At 44.2% G+C, this 13,192-nt stretch overlaps 1 protein-coding gene across 1 annotated transcript in view; it reads left to right on the forward strand.

Moving 5' to 3' along the window:
• ADAM12 (ADAM metallopeptidase domain 12) overlaps positions 1–13,192 on the forward strand; it is a 1,594,455-nt gene that overhangs the window by 1,370,140 nt on the left and 211,123 nt on the right. Inside the window, exon 17 of the mRNA XM_078640467.1 lies at positions 6,472–6,607. Within this exon, the coding sequence (XP_078496593.1) occupies positions 6,472–6,607 (136 nt within the window). The remainder of the gene's footprint in view (positions 1–6,471; positions 6,608–13,192) is intronic.

The raw sequence follows: 13,192 nt of genomic DNA on the forward strand, positions 1-13,192 counted from the left end.
CCGCCTTAGGTCTGGTGTATAGCGCCTGAATGGCTGTAATATATTCTAAGGGAAACCCTTTCCATATAAGAACAGACCACAGGAAACCCCAGTCGACCCTGTCAAAAGCTTTTTCGGCGTCCAACAGAATAACGCCGACTGGGGATCCTGTGGCCTGCGCCCAATCCAAAAGAGTGATTATGCGTCTAATGTGATCCGTAGTGTCCCTTCTCTTTATAAAACCATGTTGAATCTTTGAGACTAGAGCTGGCATTAAATCGTTTAGTCTATTGGCCATTATTTTAGAAAAGATTTTGCTGTCTGCTGTTATAAGAGATATTGGTCGATAAGACCCTAACTCGTCGGCGTTTTTCCCTTTCTTTTTAAATACTATAATGGTGGCCAGGGACCATGAGTCAGGTGGATATCCTAGGAAAGCTTGATGAAATATCTTAATCAGTTCTAGTTTAAGCATATTCCTGAAGGTACGGTAGAATTCTAGAGGAATTTGGTCTGGCCCCATAGCTTTACCTAGGGCCAGGCTGAGTATAGCTGATTCAATCTCCTCCCAGGTTATAGGAGTGGCTAATACATTGCTTTCAATTTCTGTTAACTGAGTATTATTGATATTGTTCAGATAATCCATAGGGTTTTTATCATCATTAATTTCATTAGTAGCTTTATTATATAGGACTTTATAAAAATCTCTAAATGCATTCAGTACACATGTTTTGGATTCTTGCAATGTTCCCTCCAGATCTTTAATTTTCGAGATATCATTCGATGTGGCCTTCTGTCTAAGCCTTTGTGCCAATATTTTCCCCGTTTGTTCACTTAATTCATAACGTTCAGCTTTATGTTGTTTGTATTTAAGCGCCACCTGATCGGCCAAATGAGAATATACCGAGGCTCGTTCAATAGTCAGAAGCCGTTGCGCCTCCTCGGCACCTTGACCATGTTTCAGACTAATAGCTAATTTTACTTCGGCATTCTTAACTTTGTCGATTTTATTCTTGAATTCCGCTTGCATCTTTTTACGCTGAAAGTTAGAGTAGCTGATAGTTTCGCCCCTGACTATAGATTTAAAAGTGTCCCAGAGAGTACTTGAACTGAGGCTGTGTCATTATTACGATCAAAAAAATCTTTAATAATTTCCGCCATATAACGGAGATAACTTTCATCAAGTAACAAACTCCTTTGAAAAGACCATTGACTGTTCAGGTTGACATTTTTAAAGGAGAATAATAGTTCAAGTATCAAAGGGTTATGGTCCGAAACCAGTTGAGGTAACAATTCGATATTCGCTTTGTCCAACAAACAAGATGAAATGAAAAAATAATCTAAACGAACAAACTTCTTGTGAGGGATCGAGAAAAAAGTGTGACCGGGGTCAGTGGGTTGTAAATTGTACCATACATCATGCAGCCCATTTGTTAGAACCAATTCTCTTAACGCACTATATGTCCTACATTTACGGCCTTTATACTTCATAGTGGTCCTGATGTTACAGTTAAAATCAACATGAACATTTAGATCCCCACACAGTATTATGGGTTGACAAAAAGCCGCTAGCTCTACATTTACTGTATTAAACACTTCATTATCATCTATGTTAGGACCGTATAAAGAACAGATAGTAAATTTATGACCTTCGACAATAATTTCCGCCAATGCCCATCTGCCCCATTTATCAGCAAGTGTTTTAGAACATTTACCAGCCCCAGGTTTCATACAAATTGCGACTCCTCTTTTAATGCCAGTTTACTTAGAGCACACTAGAAGTTCAAGACCCAAATTTTTTTATATATTTCGTTTATCCCAAGAAATATGGGTTTCTTGTATACATAAAATATCGAGACTAAGCAACTGAATTAATCTGGATAAAACCCCAACTTTTTTGACATCATTCAGGCCATTGACATTCATTGTGCATATTTTGATCTTTTTATCCATTTTGAAATAAACCCAGGTCCAGATACAGATATAAAATTAACAGAATTATATGCTTTGCTGTAGATTCATGCAAGAAAATCATAAAAGAAGCTGTATATGCTATAAATGCACTGGCAGCTGCCTCTGCCTTACACCCCCTCCACCACCCTTGTGCCACCCACCCCCATCCCCCGTGGATCCCTCCCCCCACCCTCCCCACCACATGCGGCTCAGGAACAGCCAGTTCCTGATGAAAATGGAGTGCCGTGTCCTCGCGCACTCAAGTAACCTGGAAGAACAACCTAGCCAGACAAAGAAAAAAAATAAAGACAGAGGAGGTAGAAGCATTTGTACTAACAGTGAGGAAAAGGGAGGATAAGGAAAGGAAGAACATATCATCCCTGTTTTCTGTTATTCATATCCCCTATCCTTGTCTTATGACAAATTCATAATGATGCTAAGTATTCCTTGGCTTTCAATTCAGAATGAAAAAATTTGGTCTCCCCTTTAAACAAAACTTTCAGTTTGGCAGGGTTTTGCAAGAAGACAGTAGCCCCTTTTTTTTTTAAAGTCTGGAATAAGTTGACGCAGATGCCAGCGCTGGGATACTGTCGCTTGACAGAAATCTGGTCTCACGAAAAATTCACAGTTCTTGGCTTCCGCTTTTTTGTCGGGTCTGGCTAATGCATAAATTTCTTCCCTGGCAAGAAAGTTATTAAAGGAAACTAGTATCGCCCTGGGATATTCTGTCGTTGATTGATTTTGTTTCCTTATGGCAAATGGAAATCTGTGTGCTCTCTGCACTTCTTTAGACCAGTCCCAGGATACCAGGTCAGGGAAGGCCTCGTTTAGTAACTCAACAATGAACATTCTTACATCTGACCCCTCCTTTTTCTCTGGTATACCGAGAAAACGTAAGTTATGTCTTCGGGACTGGTTTTCAAGACCAGCCAGTTTATATAAAACATCATCTTTCTGGGCTTTAACATTCTCAAGTTCTTGCTGCTGAGCTATAGTCAGATCCTCTAGAGCTGAAATTCTTGCCTCCGTTTCTGTCACTCTGTCTGCTGTTTCAGCACAGAGTTTAATGGCTCGACGAACTGTATTCTTTACTTTAGAACAGGTTGCTTGAGTACGTAAATTTTCTGCCTTACTTTCGGCTCGGTGGCTCATCATAGTGTTATAAATAGTGGTTAGAGTAATCTCGTTATTATTAGTGGTATCATGACCTTGAGCGGCGGGTTCTGAACTGTTGGTCATCTTGTCAGCTTCTCTCGGTTTTCTGGGTGCATGCCCCTCTTGCGGCAAACCCGCGGTCCCCTCTGCACGGAGTTCAGAGTCTATGTCGGCATGGCGCTGAGATCCCCTTTTTTTGCGTTTCTTAACTGTAGATGCACTTGAATTAGGTGAATTAATGTTCGAGTTAGAATTAGGTTCTCCTTCGATTTCAGCTTCAATGGAGCTGCTTTCATTGCAATATTCAGCCCAGTCTTTACTAACGTTTGTGCTTTCATCTGAGGAAAGGTCCGATAAAGAGAAAGTTTTCAAGGGCTTCTTGGGAACCCAAGGGTGCCGATTTAGAAATAGTGTCAGGCATTGTGGCAGCATTAGAGTCTTGAGAAACTTGTAGCGCTTGAGTCTGCTCTTGTGTCTGTCCGGAGATTTTATCTCTCAAAATCCCTCTGCATGCTGACTCAGAATCTAATGTAGGGAGCCCGAGATTTATTACAGCCCCTTCGGAAAATAGAGTTTGAACCTGCTCTTGTGTGTATTCGAGGACTCTATCTCCCATAATGCCTCTGCGCGACGACTCAGAGTCCAGGACAGGGAGCCCGGAATTCATCACAACCCCTTCGGAAGATACAACTTCAGTTCTTTTTTTCGAGGTTTGTTTATCAAACATAGCAGGAAGTGTTAAAGAGATAGAGATTTGCTTAGTAGAACTTACAGAAGCCGGTGCAGTAGAATTTAATGCAAGTGCGCCGCCTTTCTGACCTCCATTAACCTCCCTCGCTGGTTTTGATTTAACACTACAAGCGGAGCTCTCACCTTCAGTGTTCCCATTATCAATATTCTCGGCATTTTCACCCACATCCACTTTCGTTTTGGTATTTCGGGTAGTAGGGGTAAGGGTTTGGTTCTTTGGTGGCATTTTCTTAGTGCGAGAGCCTCCACGCCCTCGGACCATAGTATTCCGCAGTGGCAGCAAAAACAACTGAAAACGCCAAAACGGAGCGCAGCGTCGAACACGAAGCAAATTAAACAGCATTCAGGTCAGATGCTTTGGTAAGTTCGTGTGGCTTTGATTAGACTCTAATCAGCAGGCTCTCCTGACCCGTGCGGTCCCGCACGGGAGTCAAAATCACCGGTTACGTGGAAAAAAGGCTCAGAGGGCTAGAAAAGACTCCGACATGATCACTTTGTAATTCCGCTAAAGTGTCAAGCAGTGCAACCGCTGAAAAACGAGCCACGGCAGGTGTTCTTCCAGGAGTACTTGGAGCGAGGGGATAAGCTGCTTACACAGCCTGTGTCATGGCCGCCATCTTGCCTCTCCCTGCTGGGTGAGGGGACGTCAACCAGGTAAACCAAGTCCATCTGCCCTGGAGCACCAGCGCTTGCCTGCTTGCTTAGACCAATGTGCCCTGTGAGGAAGTATGATCTGTGACCGAGTGAGGTCCATTGGGGAGCCTTCCTGAGGAATATGTGAGGGAACAGCTGTGCACCAATGGGGTTGTTGCTTGTGTGTAGTGTTGGCTTGGCGATCCACGTATACCAGGAGAGGGCTGCTGTGGACTGAGTTGTGTATTAAGTGCTGTGTGGGAACTGCCAAGCCTGTACCGCCCCATTGTATTGACCCCGAATACCACAGTAGGCCACTGTTGAAGTTTCTACTGTGATAGCACTGACACACCTAACCGGTTTGGTGGAGGCAATTGCAACAGAGGATTCAGTGCTTAATTTGTAAAGCACTTCAGCAACCACGTATCCCAGGAAGGGCTGCTGGTAACAACGTTGCCAAGACTTTTGGGCCATAGTCTGAGTAAATACTGGGCTACGATCTACAGGTCGAGCCCACACAGCGAGAGAACTGTCCCTGACTGAGCCTGAGCACAGTACAGAGCCACAGACGTTGTTGCACTCTTTCTGGAGTTCCGGCGAGAGCTGAAGGACCCTTCTCCAAGGGTAAGATTAACTTACAGCATCTTTGCAGGCTGGGAGCATCTCTTGAGAGCGCCCCCAGGAGGAGAGCCTGCAAGCAGCCTGACTTCCCCATACAAGATCAGAACTCTCAAGTGCCTGCTGTCAGGGCACTCGCCGCATCATGGCACACTTCAGTGCTACATGCACAGTTAAGACTTGAACTGAGCCTGTGGGTCCCTGGGGTCTTGCTGCTGACAGTGCAGGGGCACCATAGACACGTTTGACTAATTCTAAAGCGTTAGCGTAGAAGGGGAACTCTTGAGTACGGCCCAGCAGTACGCATTCCCTGGATGCAGCCACCAGTTAATAGGGAATAACCCGACCATGTTACAAAGAAGAGGGTGGGACAGGGATTTGCCTGACAAACGCTAGAGCTCCGACCTCAAGGGGATTGTGTTGTTGCTAATGAATGTCATTAATTATTACATGCAAGTGAAGGAGAGCACACATGAGAATAGCATAGAGAATGAAAGAAAGTAGTGTGATGCAAGAAAGAAGCATAGTGGAGAAAGAACAGAATAAACAGTCAAAGATATTGGTCACAGCAGAGGCTCAACATGCCTAAAGTTCCTTAGATGAACATTTAGCTTTCAGCAGGTTTATGTAACAGACATGAATCATCCACGTCAAGAAATGTTCGTTTAAATCAAGGAGGCAGCAGGCACGCCGTACAGCTTTACTGCCCTCAGCTGTTGTGCTTTCAATTAGTGGCTTGAATCAAAGAGATTAAAATATCACATGTCGCCATGTTTACCGCTAAAACATTTATATTCGCATCACCATTTAACCTCTGGCGTTCACGTTGTTTCCGGTAATGGAATACTCTGTGCAGTTGCCTCAGAGAGAGACAGGCACCCAATGTACTTGACAAAAACGAGAACATCTTTCTACAACATAATCGGGTCCATATGTGGGAGAGATACACAAATTAATTTAGGGACTGAGTGTTATCTGAACACGGCGCCCATATTATGAAGAAAGGGCAATACATTATCGCCGCTTTTATTGGCAGGAAACTGCCGCTAAACCAGCGATAATGGGCTTGATAATATGCCCTTGTGAATTCCCATAGAAGCCCAGGTTAACACCAGAACCTGCTTCTATGGGAATTTACAAGGGCATATTATCAAGCCATTATTGTCGCTTTAGCGGCAGTTTCCTGCCGATAAAAGCGGCGATAATGTATCGCCCTTTCTTGATAATATGGCCCGTAGTTCTGTGTGGCTAGATTTCTTAGTAGGTTCGCCAGCTTTTGTGGGTGTTACAGTGGCAGCAACATTCATGCTAATCAAAAGAGTAAGACTGCACATCTGCTTGACTCCCAGCATTACCTACAAACTTACGCCGCTTCTCTTTCAGACAACAGGAACACCATACTGGGGACACTGGTGACGACTCTGAGCCTCGTTGCAGCTGCCTTGGTTACCTACCTCAAAAGGAAGACATTAATACCGTTCTTGGTTGCCAACAGAAAGACCACCATTGAAAAACTCAGGTATACCACTTATTTCTTCTTAGAAAACATATGCTTCAAAATTACAATGAATATGATCAAATCTTCTTTTGTTTTCAACAAAATACTAAGAAACTCTATTTTTTTCACTATGCAATTGTTGTGCGTAAGGTATTTTGGCCATAGCAACGCATGCAATAGAAGTGGTAATGTGAATGTATCACTAGCATTGTACCGAGGCCTGGTTCTAGAGGGCGAGCCTGCCCACCCAAGATAGTTCCAAGGCCCACTTACACGCAGAAAATCATCTTATGTTCTTTTCCCTAATGGGCCTGCAGCCTCACCAGCAAAGTCTAATTGTGCAACTTGTATCTATAATACCAATGCTTTGGGCTACTTAAAGTGACTGGGGACAGTGGTGAGGTCACAGGGGATTGCTGTTGTTACTTTGCACGTGTTAACATAAGGGGTACCTGAGACACCCCTCACTATATTGAGGTTGCAAGCTTCCATCACCACAGTCATTAGGAGATGAAAACTGTTTTACACCAGAAACAGTGTGAAGGATTTTGTCACTGTAAGAAAAGAAGGTGAACATGAGTATACGATCGGGATATATATTTATCTTCATAGTGTTTTGTTATATTTTCTTTCTACTGTAACATTATTCGCAATTATGGCCAGGACCACTGGCATTATGCGGCGGGGAAAACTAAATTATGCGGAAGAGTTGACTGAATTATGTGACAAAAAGAAGACAAATTGTAATTGTGTAATGTTGCGCATTTTAAGATACTATTACTTCAGTATTTTCACACGTTAACACTGTCTTGGAGAAGGTTATACCTCGCTAGTACCACATTAAACACCGAAATACAGCAACAGGAAACTGTAAGGTGACTAATCAAACTTTGTGATGGGCATTCCACAACGCTGCAACACGTTTTTCTTTTTTAACTAACTTTCAAACCCTTGAGCTAGTAACAATTTGTCTTGTTAAAATCTGCAAATTCTGGGGCGTGGCTTGGTCGGCAACGATGGCGGCTGTGTGTTGAGCTCGCTCCGGCCAGCCCAATATTTATCCTGGCAATATATCCGTCCCTGAGCGCCTACAACTTGCTGCTCGGGTTGTAACCTGCCGCCGCTGATTGTCGGCCCTGGAGACCGGCGGGGGCTCCCGGAGGGCTGCGGAGCGCTGCTGGGGAGAGCAGGCGGCCTGTGCTCTCCCGCGATTTTGGAGCCGGGGCCTCGATTGACTGGCCTGGCCGACGCGGTGGACCCTGTTCCGGCGGGCGAGACCCGATTGCCGGCTCGGGTGGAGCGCCTCATTTGGGAGAACCTGGACTGGCAAGAGACGGTGCGGCCAAGGGTGCGGACGGACGGCGGTGCCCCCCTGGGAGGCGGCAGTAGCAGTGAGATTTTGTGTGGCCAGGCGGTGCCGCATAAGCACAGACGCGGGCTGCTGACCGGCCCCGGAGAGACGGCGGCCATGTTTGATGCCCTGAGTTGCTGGCTCTGACCCGGGCTGCGCACCCATTAGGCCTGGCTGAGCGTGGGAAGCGGCGCTGTTGATCCTACACGGCATTGCTGTGGACCCCTGTACTGACGAAGTGAAAGCAGTTCCGGTGGGGTGCGGACGGCGCAGAGGTACTGCGAGAGGGGACGGCGGCCATCTTTCCTAGTGTTGAGGAAGGCTTGCTGCGACGCTGTGGACGTCAAGGGGCAGCTGGCCTTTGCCACGTGAGTGAGACATTTGCTGTGGGGGGAAAGGTCCTGGTCTGGGGCCCACCTCGTTGGCTCGTCTGCCCCCCAGTTGGCCGATGATTGTTGGTGTTGGTGTGTGGGGCTCAGCTGCCTACCATATTCTTTGCGGCCACGATGACTCGCAGCAGCCCTACCAAGCAGGGGACTTTGGACAAGTTTTCAGAGGTGGGCCAGGCGGCGGGGGGCAGTGGAGGGCCGCAGAGCCCTGTGCCAGACAACGCGGCGCTATTGGCGGCCATCACACAATCGAGAGATATGCTGGATGCCAAGATTGGCGTTATAAACAGGGGGTAACCCAATTAAAGTCAGAGGACCTGGGTATCAAGTATTATAGAACAAAGCGGTCCTAGACGTTGATTCAAAATATACAATGTACACATAGATCAATTATTCACTTCATTTTAGATCCCCATCCAATTCAATCAGTTAAGGTAAGTCTCAATCAAACCAAAGAAAGAACATATATTGGCCCGAGGCGTTTGTTGGTACATGAAAAACACACTTGAAAACAAACAACTGTATTTCGCCCAGTCTGGGAGATTGTATTATTTAATACATACTTAGAAGGACAACATAATAAACTTTTTTAAACTAGAAAAACTAGAAAAACACAGCTATTTACATACGGGGTTCATTGTCAAAATGACGTGCATAGAGAAGAATAAAAGTAGGTGCTCGTGTGTGAAAGCGACCAAAGAGGTCAGTGAAAAGATAAGTTACAAAGCAATAAGGCTTTTAGGACTAAAACTAGGGTTCAATCCTTAGTGTAACAAATGGATGAGCCTGCCCTTCACATTTGCAAAAAATGTACTTCTTTCTTGCTGGTACGTAATTGCACAATCCTCCGTATTCTGATAGGCACAGGGAGAGGGGGCGTGGGAAGACCTCAGGTACAGGCTCGGGGAAAAGATATGTCGACGTTTCGACCCAAAGATAAACAGGGTGACTGGTTTCCTCAGGGGCGGGTCTTCATCAGGACGGGTAGAGGGTGGGAACTCAATATGCACAGAATTAAAGTAACCCCAACATTAGTGGGCACCTGTAATAACAAACGAACGGGCCAAGTATTAGACACACGGCATCTATCAAGTGTCATTAATCCATATAGATACTCCATCTGAGGCACTCACCACTAGATGATGTATCACTGGATGCGCAATCAGTCTGCGCCCAACAGCCTTGGTAAAACTCAGGCGGTTCCAACCGCACTAGTCAGTGCTAAGAAAGGGGGAGGAAAAATGGCCTTCAGTCGTCTAGATTGATATGAGCAGCCATAAAAAATCTATTAAAAAAATCCTGTTAATTCATAATACACCTTAATGGAATTAGTCAAACACAGGTGTGGGGTTGTACTTTTAATCGTAAACCCAATAAAGCAGAAACATTGTGCTGCACTTCATTCAATTCTACGTATGGTTTATTAGCATTATGCAAGACAAAGATAGCCAAACATTACTATCGTCAATGCGCAATGATACTGTCATCAATGTCGACAGAAAACACAACGAAAAACACCACAACTCATGTCACATCACATATTACCTCTGCGAGTGTTACTCACCCACGTTCAATATCACGCTCTAAATTCACAACACTTGATTGCAAAGACGTAACTAAAAAAGGATAAAACATACACACTCCGGTCAGGGCTAATAAAACAGATACAGCCGTAGCTAAATGTCCAATTTCTAGTAAAAGGGGGACGAGTTTGCGGTCATGTTACACATACCTTAGTTCACGAAAAAGAAAAGGGGAAAGCAGGAGCCATCCAACTTGCTCTGTTCACACGCGCTGCATCCAAAGCCGTGTCAGCGTGAAGGAATGCGGAAGTGGCGTGCACGCTGTGGTTAAAGTAACCAAGCAATGCCAACGTCCACGTCACTGTTTGCACTGCGTGGAATCAGTGCGTCCCTGCCTAGCAACCAAATGCGCGTCATGACATGCCAAACCGATCGGATCCTAAATGTCCCTTGTTATGGGCCATCATGGTAGTGTCCTTAAGGGAGCAGCAGCGAGCATGTTGCTATTGTAAAAACGTCATTAGGTTATCAAATAAAGAACAGTGTGTAAGACTTGAAAAAAGAGAGGAAAAGTGAAGTGCATATTAAACCGCACACTAACCTCATTAATACACAAAGTCCTAATACTACACAGATTAGGTAAAACATTTTTTTCATCATGTTGCATAAATACAATCAGTTGTTAAGGTACCATGATACACAATAGAGTCGGTTGTAGAGTACATCATACTATAATCATAAACATCAAGATATATTGAAGATAGACCGATCCATACCGTTATACATATATACATATATACATATACAGTGATTATATGTCATAATATGTCATATCGATGTAACATACATGCATCTACTGTAACTATATACATCAACCATTGTATAGAGTTGCCATTTGTCTTGTAGTTTCTTCATAATCATTAAGGCCCCTATTGACCTTATCATATGTATGCATCCATTTGCACTCTCGCACACTTAACGTGCTAGCAAAGTCGCCACCTCTTATGTTCATAGTGACTTTCTCCAGAACCCACCATCTCAGGCTTTCCGGTGAGTGATCAAACTTCACAAAATGGTCAACAAGGGGGGCCCCCTGGACCCTGCATCGAATTCCACTACAGTGTTGCAGGATCCTGGCCTTCACCTTCTGTATAGTTTGCCCTATGTACATAAACCCACACGGACACACAATGGCATATATCACACCAACCGAGTTACAGTTGGTATGTTGCCTCATTGTGTGAGTGTAACCATTATATGTACATTGTTTTAGTTCTGAAGTCAAAGGGCATGCCTTACACATGCCACATTTATAGTGGCCTACTGTTGGTGGAATATTCCAGAGAGTGGTCTGGGTGTCCTTAGGCTTACTCGGGAGAAGTGATTTAACAACATAATCCCTGATGCTTCTTCCTCTTTTAAATGCATGCATCGGTGGTTCAGAGATTCCTACCTCATCTGCCACCAGATGCCAATGATTGTTTATGACTTTTTTGATATCACTACTCCTGGTGTTAAATGTAGTTACACACGTCAGTCTTTCATTCTTGTCATTCTTTTGTTTAGGTTCTAGTAAAAACTCCCTATGACAGAACCAAGCCTTTTTCCGTGCCTTTTTCAATAGCCTGCGAGGGTAGCCCCTATCAATCAAACGTTCCATTAGAAATGAGGATTCATTGAAGAAATTCACCTTGAGTGTGCATTTCCGACGCAACCTCAGGAACTGCCCGAATGGTAAATTATCCCTGAGGTTGCGTGGGTGATGACTGGTATATCGGAGTAGAGTATTTCTCTCACTTGGTTTCCTATACAGTGTGGTGTGAAGGAAACCCTCGTCCTCCACTATAGTGATGTCAAGGAAATTGATCTTGTTATTGCTGTAATCCAGAGAGAATTGTATATCACTTGATCTCTCGTTGAGCCACTCATGGAAATCTATCAAGCGTTTTTCACTTCCTTCCCATAACATAAGAACATCGTCGATATATCGACGCCATGTCCCGATGTTCACACGGTATGGGTTCATCTCATTATAAATGAATTCCTGCTCATATGCATTCATGAAGATTATAGCCAGGTCCGGGGCAAAACTTGCCCCCATGGCTACTCCCCTTGTCTGCACATAGTAGTCCCCTTCAAAATAGAAAAAATTCTTCCTCATGGCTATTTCCAATAGTTCCAAAATGAAGGACGTTGGGACTTGGCATGGTCTTGGTCGTTCCTCTAAAACTTGTCTAATCACCTCAAGTGCAGCTGTTTGAGGGATATTAGTATATAGGGATGTCACATCCATTGTGACCAAGAAGTTGTTATTACGATCAAAGGGATGTCCATCCACCAGTTTTATTGCTTGCATCGTGTCCCTCACATATGACATAGTCTCCTCGGCAACTGGTTTTATAAAAACATCAATATATTTACACAGAGGTTCTAATATTGACCCGCACCCTGAGATGATAGGCCTACCAGGGGGGTTATTCAACCTCTTGTGCACCTTCGGCAGCGTGTAAATTGTTGGTAGTCTAGGGTGGCTATTGTTAAGGTATTCATACTCATGCTTCGATAGGTAACCATCCTCCAAAGCCTTGGTGGTGATTGACCTAATGTCTGTAGCTATCTCCTTAGTAGGGTCTGACTGCAATTTCTTATAGTTACCAGCGACTCCTAATTGTGAGAGTATCTCAGACTTGTAGTCGTCCCTGCTCTGGATAATGATCGCCCCCCCCCTTGTCAGCCGGTTTAATGACTATCTCGGTGTTCTGTTTGAGGGATTCCAGGGCTTGGCGCTCCTGTTTGTTGATGTTATACTTGGTGTAGCAATTTTTTGATAATACCTGGTTAACATCTCTCATGACCACCTGCTCAAATGCAAGAATCTTATGTGACATCATTTGGGCTGGTGGTGTAAAGGTTGACAATGAACCCCGTATGTAAATAGCTGTGTTTTTCTAGTTTTTCTAGTTTAAAAAAGTTTATTATGTTGTCCTTCTAAGTATGTATTAAATAATACAATCTCCCAGACTGGGCGAAATACAGTTGTTTGTTTTCAAGTGTGTTTTTCATGTACCAACAAACGCCTCGGGCCAATATATGTTCTTTCTTTGGTTTGATTGAGACTTACCTTAACTGATTGAATCGGATGGGGATCTAAAGTGAAGTGAATAATTGATCTATGTGTACATTGTATATTTTGAATCAACGTCTAGGACCGCTTTGTTCTATAATACTGGATGCCAAGATTGGGGCCGTCGGCTCCGATGTGATGCTGCTCCGTCAAGACCTGAGAAATGCGGTTGAGAGGATCACTGGCGCGGAGACGCGCATATCCGAGGTTGAAGACGGT

This window comes from Lissotriton helveticus, chromosome 5_1 (assembly GCF_964261635.1).
Source record: "Lissotriton helveticus chromosome 5_1, aLisHel1.1, whole genome shotgun sequence".
In the NCBI taxonomy this organism is placed as follows: domain Eukaryota; kingdom Metazoa; phylum Chordata; class Amphibia; order Caudata; family Salamandridae; genus Lissotriton; species Lissotriton helveticus.